Here is an 18824-nt window from a genome sequence, read left to right as displayed (position 1 = left end):
AGGCCCGGGGGCGCCTTACACAACCGGGCGGCCCTTGCATAAGCCGGGGGCGGTGCGGGGGGGGCGGAGCGGGGCTCGCCCCCCCCCCTGCTGCAGCGCCGCGGCCCGCCCCCGGCCCGCCCTGCCTTCCCTTCCCGTCGCCGTCCCCTCCCAGGAAGGAGCCGGAGGAGTCGGCGGCGGCGGCGCCGCGGGCCCGGCATGGAGTAGGGGCGGCCGGGGGCCGGCGGGGGCATGGAGCTGGGCCCGGGGCCCTGCGCGCTGCCCCCGGCCGGGACCGGGACCGGGACCGGCACCGGTTCGGCAGCCGGGGCGATGGCGGCGGCGGCGGGTCCGTGCTCGGAGATGCTGCAGGTGGCCGAGGAGGCCTTCCGCGGCGGCAACTTCGAGCTGGCGGCCGAGATCTACGGCTCGGAGCTGGCCGAGCTGCCGCAGCCCGAGCGGGGCCTGTGCCTCCGCCGCGCCGACGCGCTGGCTCGGGCCGGCCGCATGGCCGAGGCGCTGGACGCCTACGGCGCGGCGGCGCGGCTGGCGCGGCTGCGGCCCGACGAGCTGCGGGAGCTGGCCGAGAGCTTCGCGCTCAGCATCCGCGACAAGGAGCTGCGCCTGCCGCCCTGGGGAGGCGGCGGCGGCGGCGGCGGTGATGGCGAGGGGCTGGGCGACCCTGCCTGCTGCCGGCCGCCCGAGCTGTTCGCCTGCCCGCTGTGCCGGCGGCTGCTGTGCGAGCCGGTGACCCTGCACTGCGGGCACACCCACTGCCGCCGCTGCGCCGAGCCCGGCGACTGCGGCCGCTGCCACCGCCCGCGACGCCCCGCCGAGCCTTCCTCCGCCACCTCCGCCGCCGCCCCGCCGTCCCCAGCCGCCCGGCCGCGGGTCAACGTGGTGCTGGGCAACCTCCTGCAGAAGTGGTTCGCCGCCGAGAGCCGGGCCCGGCGGCTCCGAGCCGAGGGCGACGCGCTGCGGGAGCGCCAGGAGCTGCCGGCCGCCCTGGAGAAGTACAACGAGGCGCTGGAGATGGGTGAGCCGCCGGGGAGGGTCCCCCCGGCGAAGCGGGGGAGGGCTGGGGGAGCGGAGAAGTTTCGACACCAAGTTTTGGGAATGAAAGCGTGTTCTGTCCCCCCCCTCCCCCCGCCCCCAGCACCCAGTCAGGGCGCTGCTATTTTTGTTCCGCTGTTATTTTCGTGGTGGTGCTCGCTCTGGAAGGTGCCTCGCGTTCAGGCGCCCGCAGCTGATGACTCATTATGCAGCGTTTCTAGAAAATCCTCCCTCCGTGTTCGTGGGGAAACCATCTTCTGGCGGAGGGTACGCGGCCCTGGCTGCGCTGGGCTCCGCCGCGACCTCGTGGAAGGAGCTGGCTGGTGGACCAGATGCGTGAGCGCCCAGCTACGCGCGGCCGTGTTCTCAGCAAACAGCGTCTGTCGGAAGCAATAAAACATCAATAGGTGTGCAGGCTCGGAAATAAAATCTTCCCGTCTTATGCTGTGGCAAGAAAAATCCGTGCTTTGACCCGTAGAGACCAGCTGCCTGTGTTCTGAGCGTAACCTCCTCAGATACACGGGCATGCCGTAGTTCTGCATGCAGAGCGCTCTCCAGAGAGTCAGGATTTAGATAAAAATGCCGTATCCTGCTTTCCTGCCCGCTCAGACGTGTGGCAGCCCCCGTTTGCCCAAGCCGGGTTGTTTTGGGTCCCTACTCGCTGGGTTGTAGCCTGATAGTAGTGCTGGTGTGCGTGCGTGCGCCCTGCTCACTCGCCTTGAACGCGGCGGGGGGCGGCACGGCGCGAGCGGCATGGAAAATGCATGAGGAGGCACGGGGCTGGGGGGATCTCGGCAAACCCCCTGGGATCCTCCAGGCTGCCCACCGTGGGCATCTGTCTGCTTCAGCTGGGGAGGAGGGGGAGAGTGAGGCTCTGCCGTGCTAACGGAGGTCAAAACCCACGGGCAAATCTCTTCACCTGGAGACAAAGGAAACAAGAAGGCAGTGGTGCTTCTCCTTGGTGGGAGAGCTCCTTCCCTCCTTTCAGCAAAACTGCTTTCCTCGCTCCTGGTGTTGTCACCCAGCGACAAAGGACTGAGATGTTCCCCATTGTTCAGCTGGTGGAGAGAAACAAACGCACCACAGGGAGAAACACACTGTGGAGAGAAACACACCGTTATGCCCCGGCACGGCTGCCTGAACGGCACCTGAACGGCGAGTGCTGCGTGCAGCACAGCATGCCACCACCCCGCAGCTGAGGCTGGCCGCGGGAGCCGGTGGTTGTGCTGTTTTTTCCACTTTTGCTGTCAGATGTGGCGAGTGCCGCGCGCGCCTCGCCCGCTCTCCGTAAAACTATTACCCGGTTTAGCTGAAGTAATCTCTGTTAAAGTAGGGCAGGACGGAGAGCTCGGGGAGGAAGGTGAAGCGGAGGGAGGGGAGAGGCTCGATGTAGGTCACTGTTGGACGCAGTGAGTTTTCACCAAGGCAGCCTCTTTTTTTAAAAAAAAAAAAAAAATAATAATAATTGGGTTCTGGCCCCGCTGCTGGGGAAAACAGCATCTTGTGGGTGAAGCGAGAGGCTGATCTGGATTTTGGAGAGTTGTTAGCGGCACGGGGAGAGAGAGGTGCAGCTGGAAGGCACGTGCGGGGAGGACGCAGCGTGGGGCCGGGGGCCTGTGTGTGCTGTCCCTGCAGCACGTGTCCCCAGCCCTGCATGCTGCAGGGATAACAGCGATACCGCGGCCTTTGGGGCACAGCAGGAGCCTGTTCAGAAGCTCCTTGCTCCGTAAGCGAGGCTGAAGCTGCTTCATACGGTTTTTCGTTGTTAAATGATAATTGAGAATGATGGTGGGCATCTTGCCAGCTTTTGAAACCCTAAGACTGGAGGCTGCCATGAGGTGACTTCCCAGGAGCGGATCCAAGTCCCCACAGTCAAAGGGCAGGTGCCCCCACTCCATCCCCCAGACCATGACCTTCCTTCATGTCCCATGTGTACCAGCTGTGGTTCCTCGCAGGCCAAGCTGCTGTCAGAGCATGGCTCTGTTTCAAGCCTTCTCCACCTCCGGGCATTGCTGCCGGGAGTCCCGGCAGTGGGTATCTTCGTTGCTTTTCTGAAAGCGGAGCAGAAGCTGAAAGGCACGTGACCATCTGGGTTGTATGATTGCCGTACAAAGTTAGGAGGACTCCAGGCCTCCTGACGTGTGGTTCGGTGGGATTTTACTTCTGTTTCCCTGCTCTGCTCATTGCGTGTGCCTTGGTGTGACAGCAGCTGTTGTCTTAAAGCAAGCTTTCCACCTCACAGTTGGCTCTGTCGTTCTGGTTGCGACCTTGTGTCTTCTGGTCTGAACACCAGTTCCTGAGGTCCCCTGAGCCTGCTGTGAGCAGGCTGGGCTGTAAAAGGCCGCTTGGGGTGGTCTTCGCTTCTTTCTGGCAGCATCTGGAGTATCTGCTCCTAGCCGTAGGTGTGAAAAGATGCCTGCAGCCTTCAAGTTGTCGCCTTTTCCCAGTGAAACCAGTCAGTCTCCAGTGGAAATGGCTTACTCTTTGCTGCAAGTATGTTCATCTTCTGTCCTGAACTGTCAGATTTGGTGTCCCCACTGCTTCTGTCTTTGTTCTGGTGGATTCTGCTGCGGGTTCAGCTGTGGGTGTGGGTTTTTTGGTGTTGCTGTTGAGAAAATTGGCTTTAGGATTTGATCCTTTGAGCTCCTTTGAGAAGCCCACAGCTTGGTTGTTTCCACCGCTTTAAACAAAGTCACTGGCTTTTTCCCTGCCACAGACGTTGGAATAGATCTCTGGTTATTGCAAGGTATCTAATTACCGCTCCTTCAAAGCAAGCACGTGTCAGGCCACTTGAAAGGAAGCGTTTGTTTCCAGCTGGATCGCTCCGGTGCCAAGCTTTGTGCCGTGCAGCCATCGCAATATCGAGCGTTGCCATTTGGGCAATGCCCAGCGTGCTGGCTGCTCCCCAGGCAAATGAGGCAGGGGTATCAGAGGTGGGTTTCCTCCCTGCCACCCCTTCTCTTCTCCCTGGTTCTCTGACCTTATGGGCTTATGAGGGACCGTGTCTGGGGGTAGTACATTTGTTTTTTGTGTGTGCAAGCCTACAGACCCTTCAAGTGGAGGGAAGCTAGATCTCAATGGCAAATGAACAGGTGTTTTGAGGATGCGCTTTTGAGCACGTGGTTTTTGTTCTTGTAGGAAGCGAATGCCAGTTTCAGAGGTAGCAGGTGGCTGTCGCTTAATGGGGAGATAAGGAACAGGGCTTTTCCCAAGTAACGTGTGTAACTTTATAGGGTTGGAGACTGCATCACGGCGGGGGAGGGACGTGGCAAGGCGGTTCATTCTCAGGGAGCAGTATTTATCAAGAAATAGGCTGTCTCGTGCAGGCCAGGCGGGAGTTCGTTGCACATTTTGTGCTAGTCTGCTGGCTTTAAAATTAGACTCAGCACAGATCTGAAGGAGACCACGTTCTTCTCAGGGTGAGAGCATGCTAGTAAGCAAACAAACATAGAGACCGTAAGGGGATTTGGGTAGTGGTGACTCATTCCTTCAGCTGCCGATCCTCTGTGCCTTTCTTCCTACTGAGGCAGCCTAGTAGCATCCCATGCCTTTCCTGTAAATAAGCCTGAAAACGCCTGCTCGGAGCGCGTGGCTGCAGCGGCGCCAGCCTCCTGCACCAGCTTCAGCAGAGCTAAGACTCTCCTGGGGGGGATTGTCGATGCACACAACCACTCAGATTGCCCAGCACCTTTGTTTTTAATCCACCCAGGGGTTCAGAGTAAGGCTGTAGGGGATAACTCCACTATGCTTTTCAACCTTGGCGAAGGATGGATGGTACAGGTACAAGGGGGCTTTTTCTTCCCGAGCCCACAGAGAGGGCCCCCTTGCCTGCACGTCCCCATTTCCCGTGGATGAAGGGCTGAGGAGACGAGTTCATATGCAGTCCACCTTAGTATCTTCAGGGGTGGAGAGCAGTGTGCTGGCCCTGAGGTGTGGGACATGGTGAGAAACAAAACGTGGGCACTTTCCTGGGCTTCGGTGGGAGGAGAAGGCTCTGCCTCTCTTGGGTGAGCCTCAGCGGAGAGACGTTTCTCCCTTCTCCTCATACCAGTGGAGGTTCACCAGAAATTGACCTGATCCAAAAGGAAACTTAATGTGGCCACTCAGCACTAATTTGTTTTGTGGTAAAGCCATTCATGGAAATTTATCTAGCGCCTGCTGAATTCTCCCTTGGTAAGAATTCAATTACGGGGGGGGGAATGGCAGGCTGGGAGGCAGCAGAAAAGAGCCATAAAGGGAGAACCAGGCATGTGAGGACGATGTCCCAAGCCAAACCGTGCCTGCTCTCCAGCAGATGCAGCCTTTTCGGACAGCTGCTCAGCACCAGTTCCCACTCCCCAACCCTAGCGTGCTGTGCTTCACCTCCATGGGGATGTTGAGGTAGAGCACCTGCAAAGCAACCTGGTCTTCTTGACCTTCACATCTCCTCTGGTCTGTACGTGCAGTTGTTCCCGACGATGTCTTTGCATACAAGATCAGTTGTGCTATGCTGCTGGAGTAGGTACACAGGCAAGTCATAGGTGTTTTTGGCTTTCCATCCCTCCTCCCTATAGTTCCACATCAGTACAGAGGATGCATTTTCACTATCATCGGCTTTGAGACTTAAAATATGTTAACAAAGTGCAGATTTTGGAGCCCAAACTTTCCTCGCTACAGAAGAGTGTGTCTGTTCCAGTGTGCTGAGCCAATGTGAGGTTACCCCTTTGAAAGCCAGGGGCAGGGTCTGTTAACAGAGCTCATGTCTGTGCCCCCGGTTGGGTCTGATCTAGTAGGCTGGGTATGTTTTTACATCAGTAACTGTTAAATGAGAGGGGAGAGGTAAAAAGATTTGTGCTGTAAATTGAAAAATGTGTGTCTTGCTGCGCCTTTTGACCTCCTATACTGGCTCTCAACCTGTTAACAGCTACAGGCTTTCTTATTTTAAGCAACGCTTCGGTGCAGGCTGATTCAAGAACAGCTGCCTTGGGTTTTCCTGCTAGATAAAAGCGGAGTTGTGGGGGAATACTGCTTCACGGGGAGCACGGCGTGGGTGAACCGAGAGCAGAGCATTCCTGGAGCTGGGCTGAGCGATTACAGCGATGAGTAAGAAGGCTTTGGGCAAGTGTTTTGTCGTGTTTCAAAAGTGATTTGCTGGGGTGTTTGCCTTCTAAGCCTGCTTCTGAGTTTTTTCAGATAGGGGCGGAAAAAAGACGGCGCAGCCTCCTTTTCGTGGGCCGGGGCAGCTTCCCGGCGCTGCCACGTTGCAGGAGTGGTGGGTGAAGGATTTGATGTCTTGGTTGTGAGCGAAGGTCAGAAGAAGCAAAGAAACTACAGAGTCCCCTCTCTGCCAGGGGAAGCTGCTGAAGTGTTTGTAGAACGCCACACTAAAAATATTTTATAAAGATGACTGATGCCACAGGACACGTTCTATTAACTCTGTCACTGTTTTCGTAGGACTTGTGCTCCTTAGTGATGTACTTGCACTGAAGAAGCATCGTTCAAAGAAAACAGCTAGAGATCATTTGCAGACCACATATTTGAATTGTGTGTTAGTACGCTTTAATAGTCTTTTCTTGTCGGTGCACTATTTCTAGAGGGCTGCTATCAAAGATAAGGTCAGCTGTCTCTCAGATGTAGTTAAAAAAATAGATTGACCAAATCTTCTTTCTTCAGTGTCTTGAGAACACTGCTGATTTCCAGTGGTAAAGAAATAAGCCTCTTGACTTTGTACCAGCCATTATATAAAAGAAACAAACACAAAGTGGGGGAGCTGGTAGATGACTGTCATGACTCTCAGAATGGCAAATAGTTCAGTCGTTTTAATAATTTATCAAAAGAATATCTAATTTTATAGCTACTGAAGGAAAGTATGACTTCTAAATGAAGAATGAGAGGTAGTCTTTCTGAAATTACATGCTGCAAAAGACAGTAGGTTCCTTCTTCTTGGAGGATCTGTGCTAAAAAAAGAAACTCTACCATCCTTTTGTAAAAGCATCTCTTGGAATCTACCCAAATTAAGCATGTCCCCAAAACCTGTTTTTTCTGTCTTACATGGGCACAAAAATGTGTAAAAGTAGGCATTGAGATTACCTGGAAATTGTTGAATAGGGTGAATGTTATTTTGAAGCTTAAAATATTTTGCAGGCTCCCCCCCCCTATTTTTTTTTTTAAACTGAGGTAGTGCTTGAAAAATAGTAGTGAATGCTTCACGTATGACACTGCTGGAAACGTGTGAAGTGCTTGGGAGCAGGAGCTCGTATTACTCTTGATTTGCAAAGAGCTCACAGCTTAAAGCTTAGATCCCGTTGTTGGATCTCTGACAGCGCTGTCTGCTTGCAGAGGGCCTGCAGAAGGCAGGGGCTTTGCAGGGTTGCAGGACCAGGGGCCACGTGAGACCTGGGCATGGTGAACGGGAGCATGTCCATGGTGGCCACCAAGGGAAGGAGGCATGGTGCGGTACCCTAGGCAGTCTTTGAGTGTTTTTTTTTTAAGTAATGTTGCTCATGTAACTTACTGTACTACTTAGGATAGCTTTTCCCCTCCTGCCCTCTGTGTATGTTATCTAGATGTAATTTCTTATAAATAATTGGGCTGCTTCCGAAATTCTTGAAACTTTCTCACATGTAAACATAGTTCACTCTCTAGGATTGCTCAAGTCTCTTCAGCATATTCTCTTTTCCTTTTACTGTTTAAAATAAAGGCATCTTTTGCTTTTGGATGAAGACATGTATGGAAGTGACTTGGGCTTACTGATCTGAAAATGAGTAGGATACTTTACCACTCTTCTTCTCTTATACAGATGTGTTACATGATCTGCTCTGAGGACAAAAGCAGTGGGGTTAGTAATTGAGAAACAAGAAGGTCCTTCTTGCAACTTGCAGAGAATCAGAAATTCTAGGCTGAAATAAGCTTTAACTGGAAAAAGTGAAGGTTACAGAGACTTGAAGAGCAACTGGTACAAATGCAGTTTTTATACTGGCAGTGGCTAAAAGGGCAACTAGGTGATCACCTGTAAGGTCGTGTTATGATAGCATATCTCGCTGTAAATCGATCTTGTTCTCTGTGATCGTGGCAGACCTTATTGTCTGGTTTCGCTTGGCAGTGAGACACAAGAAGTCTCTGGAGTCTCTGCAATCATGGGCTCATGTGCACCTCGCGCAGCTGCCCGTTTGTATGGGGCGTTCGGCCGTTCACTTGAGTGTTTTGAAGATCGGTTAAGGGTTTGACTGCTTGGCTTTGGTTTGTGTTAGGTTTGCTTGTTGTATTTCTACTTTAATCTGTTATCTTGTTTTGTACCTGCTGTTTGAGAGGGTACTTCAGTTCTGAGGCTGCTATCCTCTCTAAGAAAGGGCTTTGTTAGGAAACCTTACCTGAACCCCAAACTAAATGCTGTGAGAGCTAGTAAACATTGAAAGTGAGTCACATTTGTGTGCTCAATAGTTTTATTATACTAGCGCCAAGCAGCCACAGATGGAGTTGGGGTACGTCACCTGAGGCAGTGCTCAAATGTCCAAAAGGTAGAGTGGAAACCAAAAATGTGGCGAGAAGGTGTTGATTCAAGCAATTAAAAGTGGGAAGGAGTAGCGTGCATCTAGCGAAAACATGGAAGGATTAGGATTTTGATAGGAGGTGTGGATAATGTAATCTGTTACATTCAGCTGTATGCTGGGACGTTCTTGAATTGAGGGCTTGTGCTGTACCATGAAATTCGCCACTGTAGTTGGTTTGTATGCAAGGTTCTCATTGGCTTTACGCTCGTGGGAATGCAAACGAAGCCGTAGGTTAATGTAATTGGTTTGACATGCTTCTGCCTCATTAAGCCAGAGGGACAATCTGAAAGTCTGGGCATGAAGTTAGCTGTACCTTCTTTATGGCAGCACTTCTTCCAGGCAGCATACAGCTTCTCTTACAGTGTTTCTCTTGAGTAATGAGGGGAGGAGTGATTAGCTGTGCTGAGTGGTGATGACAGTCCAGCTTTAAATAATATACAGAGCTTCCTTGTTGAGAACTTACTCACTGAGCCCGAAATAAAACCACTGGGAATCCAAAGCATTTTGTCAAGCATTATAAAAAAAAAAATCTATGTTCTTATGTCTGGGCTCTTCTTTTTCTGGAGGGTGTTCTCAACAGCAGAAGACAAAGAACCGAGGCCCAGAGAAAAGTTAATTCCGTCTAGAAATTTTATGTTCTTAAGAATAGCCTAGCTGATCTGTCACCCATGCTCTTCATTCAAAGTGATAATACAAGGGAGTGTCTTGATGTCTTCATTTCCCCCAGACCAGAAGCTATCTATGCAAGCATGCTCCAGGGCAAGGAAGCAAGTGTGTGGATATTCTTTTATTTCTGTGAGGAAAGGCAAAGGGTTGTAGCTTCAATGCTGCTGGTGAAGTAGTGGCTGTAATTCAGGCACTCCAAGTGTACAACAGAATCATAAAATCATCCAGGTTGGAAAAGACCTTCAAGATCACCAAGTCCAACCATCAGCCTGACCTCCTGAGTCCCATCACCAGACCGTGTCCCTTAGTGCCATGTACCTCTCTAATGCCTCCAGGGATGGTGACTCCACCACCTCCCTGGACAGCCTGCTCCAATGCCTGACCACCCTCTCTGTGAAGAAATTCTTCCTGATATCCAATCTAAACCTCCCCTGGTGCAACTTGAGACCATTTCCTTGCGTTCTGTCACTTGTCTCTTGAGAAGGTGACACTGTCCTCACTGCAACCTCCTTTCAGGTAGCTGTAGAGAGCGCTGAGGTCTCCATTCAACCTTTTCTCCAGACTAAACAGCCTCAGTTCTCTCAGCCCCTCCTCATATGTCATGTTTTCTAGTCCCTTGTGTAGGTGAAGAGGGAAGATTTTGGTGTGGGGTGGCATTTTGAAATGTGTAATGCACACCTCCATTCATTGCATGTAGTTACCTTCTCAAATAGTGTCAAGTCATTTGCCTTACAGCTATGAAGGCAAATAACTTGATATCTGTATGGAGATTAAAAAATAGAGCTGTATGGCAGACAGAACCTGAAGGAAGAGGTTATGTATTTTTATTATGACAACTCAAGGCATTGTGAATGTGGAAGGAGGCGGCTTTGGACAGGTAAACCCAGTGCTGCAGCAGCTGTGTGGCACCCGCTATGAGTGGAGGAGCGTGATGCCCCATGCCGCTGCTTCTCGGGGCAGTCTTGCAGCTTGTAAACTCGTTTGCTGACCGTCTGGCAGCATTGCTTGTGTGGTGGGAATAGGTGTTTGAGGCACCACTGTGCTGTGAAGCAGCGTGCTGCTTCTGCATGAGAGAAAGTTTATGGAAGGGACTGGTTGTAGTCTGCGAAGTTGTGTGATCTTGGAGATAGATCTGAGTTCAGGGCTGGGAAGGTCCTGGGGTTGCTTCATCTGATCCTATACAGGGTCGTATTCTGTCTGCATAGGAACGACTGATAGCTGTCATATTTGGACTTACCTTTTTCTTTAATTATAAGATATCCCAAGTTGGAAGGGGCCCACAAGGGTCACTGAGCCCAACTCCTGGCTCTACACAGGACCACCCAAAAACCAGACCATGTGTCTGAGAGCGTTGTCCAAATACTCCTTGAACTCCAGCAGCTCGGTGCCGTGACCACTGCCCTGGGGAGCCTGTCCCAGTGCCTGACCACCCTCTGGGTGCAGAACCTTTCCCTAACCCCCAGCCTGACCCTCCCCTGTCCCAGCTCCATGCCGTTCCCTCGGGTCCTGTCGCTGTCCCCAGAGAGCAGAGCTCAGCGCCTGCCCCTCTGCTCCCCTCGTGAGGGAGCTGCAGGCCGCCATGAGGCCTCCCCTCAGCCTGCTCTGCTCTGGGCTGGACAAACCAAGGGGCCTCAGCTGCTCCTCATATGTCTTCCCCTCCAGACCCTTCACATCTTCATAGCCCTCCTTTGGACACTCTCTAGTAGTTTTATGTCTGTCTTGTATTATGGCATCCAAAACTGCACACGGGAACGTGTGCCCTTTATAAAAGGACATTGCTGAAGCCCCCGCGCCTGTCCAGGCCATCAGCTGTGTTTGCCTGCACAGCGCTGTTTGCAAGTGCCCACTTCCAAATCAGCTGAAGTGTGCCTGGCTGCAAGAACGGGCTGGTGGATAAGGGAGCTCCCACGTCTGGATTCTTGCTGTGTTAGAACTTCTTGCGTGCTTCCTCTGGGGTCTTAGTTTGCTTTCACATGCTAAAAGACCGACAGTGATACAAATGCAAGGAGGAAAAGCCATGAGGTTCAGAAAGCCCTTTTTTTTATGTAATCTATTTAATGTGGGCTGCTAAGTGAGAAACCGTGGGTTTGCTGATTGCAAGCATACATCATGCTTGTCATCCCTCTTCAGTTCTGGGGAGCTGAACTTGTTTTTCATCTTTGTTGTAGACTGAAGTTTTATTTGAATGCCCCGAGTGTCTTTGCTGCTTCTGTTAATTATCTCATCATATGTGCTCCTGCCTTTGTTCCCCAACCAGACAACACACCCCCACATGCTGTTCTGTTTTTTTTTGAGCAGACTCATGCTTGCACGAAGTCTGGAGGAGATAAACTAGATTGCTTCTCAGTTAATTAATATATACTACTAATTTGTAGTTGAAATGAAAATAGATGTTCCGTATTATTTTTAAAGCTTATGAAAAAACTTTCGCTACCAAATTGTTCAGAACTGAATGCATAAAATGAGAGCAAGGCAAATTTCTTCCTCTCTCCAGTGGTTGGAGTTACGGTAAAATGGGGGGAAGCTTTTCCCCTAGAGTCCTGTACAGGTTGACTCTTGCTAGCGAAACTCGGGGGTTTTTGTAATGACACTTTTTTGGTTATGCTCATTTATTTAGGAAATATGCTTAGGACTGAAGTAGATTTGAATAAAACGCTCTTCTAGGAAGAAATATCAGATAAGAAGGATTAGGGAGTTCTAGCAACTTTCAACTATTTTTTTCTGTGCTCCATTCGTGAAATGAAGAAGAAATCTCAGGAGTGGTTTATTGCAGAAAAACTCTTATCATCCACGTCCTATTTGGAGAACTCTCTAATTGCTCTCGCTTTCTTTTTAGCACAAGGAGGTTTTGGGGAGTGATGTTCTTCTCTGCCAGACTCCTGAACTCAGCCAGTGTAGTATTTTTAAAACATGAAGGCGTGAGCGTATCTGGAAAAGTAATTTGGGGTCTTAGCTGCTGTGTAAGTAGAAGCGCAATCTAGCGAACATCTGCAAATGAGTGCAAAGGTGGTGTGAGCAGAGCTGATGTTGAATTCACAAAGAGGGGTAGAAAGCTAACATTTTTGGAAAATCTGAGCTGGCTATTGTGTCTGTTTGAGCAAGCTGGCAAGCACGCTCTGTACTGGTGATATTTGGCTGTCCCAAAGAGGGTCCAGGATGTGCAGAGCCACCGAGCCCCTCAGTGCTGGGTGATGCTCAGGCATCATCTCATGCTGTAGGATAAAGGCTGGGAAGGAGGATGCCACTTGAGAAGGCTCCCAGGACCTGTGGCTCCTAGGAAGACTCTGTGTCCTGGCTGCCCGGAGCCACAGATCCTGGGAGCCTCAGCGGTGGATACACGATGCTGACAAGAACATAAATTTTGCTGTGCAGCTGCAGGCTCCCAGAAGACTTTGATTCAGGAAATGCCATCTGATGGTATTGTGGAAACAGTAACATTTTCTGCGCTTCGCTGTTTTAATTTGGCCTGAGATACGAAGTCATTTCATAGGAGAAATCTTTTATTCCTTAATATTCCTTAACCTCCGTGAGAAAGAACGGGTACCTTATCTTAAAGCAAACCACTGGTTATTGTGTGATTTTGTGGCTTTGTTTTAAATGAACTTGACGCTTTTTGTACTATACTAACATCTAGCAGCATTCATAAACTCTGCATGTCCTCAAGCCTTCTCAATCTATCTCCTCTGACTATCAGCCAGCTGGGACAGCTCTTCTTGGTGCTGGTTATGCTGATTGAGAACAGGATGCCTCAATCCATCTGACCTTGGGAAATCACATAGCCCAGCGTTGTTTTGTTTTGATTTTTGGTGGTGTTTGCTTTGTTTGAGTTTTCCTGGCCCACAGTGCCTCTTATCACCTAATGTGGTTCTGGTAGCTGTTAGCTTGTGGTTCGCAGACTATCTGTGCGGCACAGCCCTGCCACCAGCCCTGCTTGCTCCAGTGGATGGGTGCTAGAAGACCTCCCAGACCTTGCCAGGTGCCAGCTGTCTGCAGGCTGGCCCTTAGCCCTGTGCCGGTGATGGGACGTGCCCACAGGCATCGCCGCCTCGCCTCCGAATGGGGTGAACTTGAATGAAGGAGGCTGGGCAGGGCTCCAGCTACTGAGTCTTGTCTGGCTGCCTAACCTCCCTCTAGAAAACCTGTTATGCTATATTCTCATAAATACTGTTCCTTGAGCAAAGCTGGAAACTTGTTCCCCCCGTTCCCTTTCTCTCTTGCTCAGCTAACTAAACATTCCTGGCCAGTTATTCATTAAAGTGGGCCACACCTTATGCTTTCTGATGGAGACTTCATCAGTGCAGGAACGAGCCCTGGTATGTGTAGCTTTTTCTGGTCTGGCTTAGTTTTTTTTTGGTAGCTTGGTATTTTCCCTTCACGTTGTGGGAGCCTGTGAACTTTGCTTTAGCAAGACTTGCAGCTTTTGTGACACCCTTGTGCTCTGCAGTGGCTTTTTTGTTTAAAACACAAACTTTTGCAATTGAGACAAGACCCCACGGAAGAACTGATGAAGCTGTTTTCCGAGTCTGCCGAATGTATGAAATGCTCTGAATTGTCCACTGAAAAACATGAGGAAATGTCAGCATGGCTGAAATGTCAGCACTGCGGTAGTGAACAGAAGCAGGAAACTAGTTTGCCTGCCCAATAATCTTGCAATGCTTCCTTTCCCTCTGTGGTGCCAAAAAATACCCCACCCAGCGCTAACTGATGGAGCTTTACCATCTACCCCCGCCAGTGCACTTTGCACAAATACCATGCAGCAGATACAGTGATGGAAATACAGGCAGAGTATGCATCTGGATTTAATACAATCAGAAGACACAGACTATTAAATGATAACTAACTTGGATAATCGTGTATTTGAGCATCTATGGAGCAGCAGAAAGCAAAGAGCTGGCTTCTGAAGGTATTAGGCTAATTGTTTTCAATTTAATTCAATTTGCAGTCGTCTTCAGAATTATCCTCTAGAAGCGTGGACTGCTGCAGCAGTCTGCATGTGTAATATCAAAAGAAAAAAAAGCCAACAGCTGACAAACCGCAATGTGAACTAGCTTTTACAGAGCTGTTCTAGGTGTAGTCTGCAGCCTTCGCTGTCTGTGGGGTAGCATCAGCCCTGGTCTGTCATCCTGCAATTAGCAAATCTGGCATCGTTCCCTGCGACAGCCAGAAAAGGCAGCAGTCCTTGCTGCTTCTTTCTTTCTTTCTCATCCCGTGTCCTGGCGCTCACATTTGTGTGGCTGCACAGTGAACCAGTTGAGGGGAAACTGATCCTCTTAAACCTTTTTATTTATTTGTTTTCATTGCATTAGCTTTCAGTCAATTGATTCCTTGGTCTGGTTCACTGTGCAACCACGCGGACCTGGTTTGCTGCACGAGCGCTCGCGTGAGCTCCAGGGAAGGGAGGGGATGGCAGGGTGGTGGTGAGCTAACCCTTCTGGACAGGTGCTTAAACCCCGTGAGCAGTGGCACTAGTACCAGTTACATGCTTATCGTATGTCTGTACTCACTTGTGTGTGTGCTCAAGCTTCACGTGGACAATGTGAGGCGATGGTAAGGGGGCTGGTGTGGTTTAATACCCTATTAACAACCTTGATGAGCGGGCAGAGCGCGCTGTCTGCATGTTTGCATGTCGCTAAATTGGGGGCAGGAAGGAGGTTAATGTGCTGGAGGGGAGGGCTGGTGGACAAGCTGAATGTGGATCAGCCTCAGTTTCTCTGTGCTTCTCTGAAACTTTATGCTGGAACTAGATTTCCATCTTAAAATGTGTTATAGGAATCATAGGAAAGGACTTGAGACGTTTCTAATCCATGCAAGCTGAAAACAGTTCATGAATGTCTGATCACCGAGAGGTTTGCCTGCTGTAAGGATGGCAAGGTGAACTGGTGGCAAGCATATGAAATTTGTCGACTGCATTCATTTTATTTTAATGAATGGCTTCTGGGATGTGTTGTAGATAAAGTTCTGCCTCAGTGATTTCTGCACATAGTTTTTTGCTTTCAACCAAAACCACACTGGAGGGAGGAAAAACTTCATAACTTTTTTTTTCCCCTTGCTTAAATGTCATGTAAGCAAGGTGAGGGAAAGAGCAGGTGACATCCTATATGTGAATATGAAATCTGTCCTGCTAGATAAAATGCAGAGGTTGCTCCAAGCTGAGAGGAATATATTTTAGGAAGGAAAGAAGGAATTACCTTTTTTCCATTCATTACAGGGGAGTATAAATGATTGTGTGGTTGTGCTTATTAGGTTACTGCATTTAACACATGCTAGCATTCCTTTTAACCTTCTTGTAACCTTTTTTTTGTCTTGCAGCTCCTTGCAAGTGTTCACTAATAGCACAGCGAGCAGAACTCTGTACGTCAATGAAAAACTACCAGCAAGCTCTCCATGACGCGGACGTCCTCTGCCGAAACAAGCCCCACTGGCCTGCGGTACGGCGCTTGCATGCTGCAAAGAACAAGATGCTTGTTCTCAAGGCTTCTCTTTGTGGTGGGGATGGCACCAGTGAGGTCACTGCTGGAGGAGCATTGTGGCGTTGTCAGGGCTGGAAATGTACTGAAAGCCAAGTCCTTCACAGGACAAGTCTGTGGAAGGTCCTTAGCGTGGGGTTTCTGTGATAGGCAGCCAGTGACATGAATTTGTCTGTACTGGTGCTCATTGATCTGTTCGAGCTTGTGCTGTGGCTTGGCAGCAGAATCAGGTTCACAAGTCACCAGTGGCAGGGGATCCCTGTTCCCTTCAGGATGGCGTGCCCTGGGCTTTGCAAACCTCCTGGCCACCGCGTTTTTCTGAGGAGTATCCCAGACCCTATTTCAGGAATTCCTTGTCTTTTTTTCCTTCAGGACTAAGCATTCATACATCTGATTCCTACCTTCATGTCATAGTGAACCTTAGTAGGGTGGGAGGCTTTTTTCATACTGAATGAGGTGCGACAAGGAGCACTGGTTGCAGACAGCATGAAGCAAGTGTCAGAAGCGGTGTTACGGGAGGAATGGAGAGGCATGTGGTGCCTGCAGTTACCGCCTGTCGCCTGAGGGTAGGCTGAGTGTCCAACAGCTCGCCCCACCTAGGCTTACATCTCCAGTCCCTCACCCATTGCTAACAGAACTGCAGCAGAGGTTTGACCAGGTAAAGCCCCTGGGCTTGGAGGGAGTGTGGCATGGGGAGTTGGGGGAGGATTCGAGGTGGGCCTTGGTTTCTCCTTGGCCTTAGAAAGACTGAGAAGGTATTGCATGAACCTCTTGGCGGCCAGCCTCAGCAGAGGGGCTGCAGCTAGCTCTGTGCAAGCTGTATGGGATATGGGGTGAGCTGAGAGGTGCTATGTGAAGCATCTAGCTTCTGACAAATTAGATACTTGTCTTCCAAGGATATCTGTTTTGTCACCCGTTAAAACATTTTCTATTTGAAGGCAGATCATAATCTTCCCCCCACCTCCAATTTTGCTCTTTAAAATTTGACATTCTGTCTCGGATCACTTGTCGTCAAGTCAGGAATCCCATCTCGGGCAGTGCTGATTGAGTTTCTGTGCAGAGGGAGATGGATGAATTAAGCACATTCAAATGTTTTCTTGAGGAGTCTTGTCTGTTTGCCTTGAATCCATGGAAATTTGATGTGTGTCAGTCGTAGGCGGATAAAGATTTCGTTAATCGCATCTCTGAAGAATGCTAATCAAAAATGAAACTTGTCATCATGGCATACCAGCAGTATCACAGATACATTTTGCCTGCGTATGCATGTGTCAGAGTTTCCACAGAAGCTTTGGTGATTGAGAATTAACATTCTCAAGGAATTCTGCTTTGTTTTGTATCCTGTGACTTTTCATCCATCCAGCAGCAGAAATTAGCTCAAATGTGTTTGTAGCAAAAATAAATAAATAAAAATTCACAATAAAACAAAAACCATTCTGAGAGCAGCTCCTGGGAGGTGAGCATTCACCACCAGAACCTTTTGGCTTATTGCTAACTCAAATTTAATGGCTCACTGAGTTCCTGAAGCTCTTGGGTCCATTGTAGTAAGTAGAGCAATAGACCAGTTAGTTTCTTTTCAGTTGCTGTGAAAGCCACGTCCTTGGACTCTCTGAGGGAGAAGTTTCCAGTTGTGCTTTGCAAGTGGGAGATAGAAACAAATGCCCTTCCTGAGGCAGCTTGAGGTCCTGGCAAGATCTTACCCTACAAATCTGGTGCTTCCCATGACAATGTGAAAATAAGAGAGGAAAGGTGGCAGTGGTAGTCTCGTAAGTGCAGAGGTCTGTTGTTCCTCAGTGTAATTTCAGGTGTTGGATCTCGAGATATTTCTTCCACAGACAGCCCAGATTAGCCCTCACTTTGCAGCGTGGACAAGGAAATTGTTCTTGCAGCTCCAAAGGAAGACACCAAACAGCCTTGTAGCCTCTCCAGGGCAGTTGAGTAAACTTGTCTGCACTGTTGGGATTGTTAGGAGCTCCTTAGAAAGGTCTTACAGAGGCTGTGCAAGTCTCAAAATAAAAAGATTGAGGTCAGGCCTCTGCAGTACCTCTCTTACCATGTTCAGAAAAAAATGCAGATCTGCAGATCATGCCTCCAGCATGCTGACTGTATCCCAGTCTCCAGAAGCCAAAGGGCATTTCTTGGGAATCAGGTCAGGCTCCAAGTGCTCCTTTGACCCAGCCTCCTATTGGGAAATGTGTTTTCTGGTTGCTGGAATAAATAGGCTGCTGCTTTACTGTGTTTTGGGAAACTCAGTCCTCGTCTGGAGAGGTTGCTGCATACTGAGACTGCTTGTTCAGTTCACCAAATGACGTATGGTAATTAGCCTGTCCTACAGAGTGCCTGCTACTTTCTTTTACTACAAGCTTCGTTCTTATCTTCCTGACACTGGAAAGGTAAAGACTGTAAGGGGTCTCAGCTTGAAGGGCTGTACTGAAAGGGTGAGGGAAGTGTACCTGCTGGGGAAGATTATGTGATACCAGATCTTTTGGCGTTAGTGTGAAAAACAGAAAAATACATCTGCTTATCTGACCAGTCCAAGAGATACACCAGCCTAAAGATAATTGTGTAAATCAGAGGTGGACTGGAGTTTGCAGAACATGCTTCTGTCTAGGAAGCAAGAGACAAATGTTTACATACACGTTTAGTTTCTCTCTGTCTTTAAGGAAATAATTTCCATAAGTCAGATTTGAACTGCAAATTGATATCGACAGGGAAATTCAGAAGTGAGGCATTGCTCTCTCGCCAGTAACAAGCAAAGTAGGACTTGTCCCCAGGCTGACTATCATACCTCTTGGCCACAAGTGTGTCACTCTACGGCTTGAACAGGTAGGACGGACTAAAAGGTTTCAGGTTAAGTGCTGGCAAATTGCCCAAAATTCATAATATTTTGGTGTTTTCCACCCAAATAAAACAGAACAATTCTTTTTCCCCTGGCAAGACACCCAGCAAGAAGTGAGTGTCCTACACCTGAAATCGTTTTGCTCTGTCCAGTGCCATTGCCAAGCCTGCACCATGCCACTGCTTTTCTCATGTAGCTTCATTACTGTTCGGAGTGCCCTGGTGTGTGGAAACCCTTCTCCACAGTTTGGGAGCCCTGTAGGATATGTACTAGTCTCAGTCCCTGGGGAGACAG

General features: G+C 49.7%; 1 protein-coding gene across 2 annotated transcripts in view; it reads left to right on the top strand.

Annotated features, from left to right (window-relative positions):
- Positions 1-206: 206 nt before the first annotated feature.
- The window catches only part of LONRF2 (LON peptidase N-terminal domain and ring finger 2), a 32894-nt gene continuing 14276 nt past the window's right edge, over positions 207-18824 (top strand). For both annotated transcript variants that reach the window (XM_040545220.1, XM_040545144.1), the window contains exons 1-2: positions 207-1015; positions 15537-15655. In XM_040545220.1, coding sequence (XP_040401154.1) covers positions 232-1015; positions 15537-15655 — 903 coding nt within the window. In that variant the 5' untranslated portion in view covers positions 207-231. The remainder of the gene's footprint in view (positions 1016-15536; positions 15656-18824) is intronic.

Source organism: Cygnus olor, chromosome 1, assembly GCF_009769625.2.
Source record: "Cygnus olor isolate bCygOlo1 chromosome 1, bCygOlo1.pri.v2, whole genome shotgun sequence".
NCBI lineage: Eukaryota > Metazoa > Chordata > Aves > Anseriformes > Anatidae > Cygnus > Cygnus olor.
Note: the sequence above shows the minus strand (reverse complement) of the source record. Positions and strands in the feature narration are given on the sequence as shown.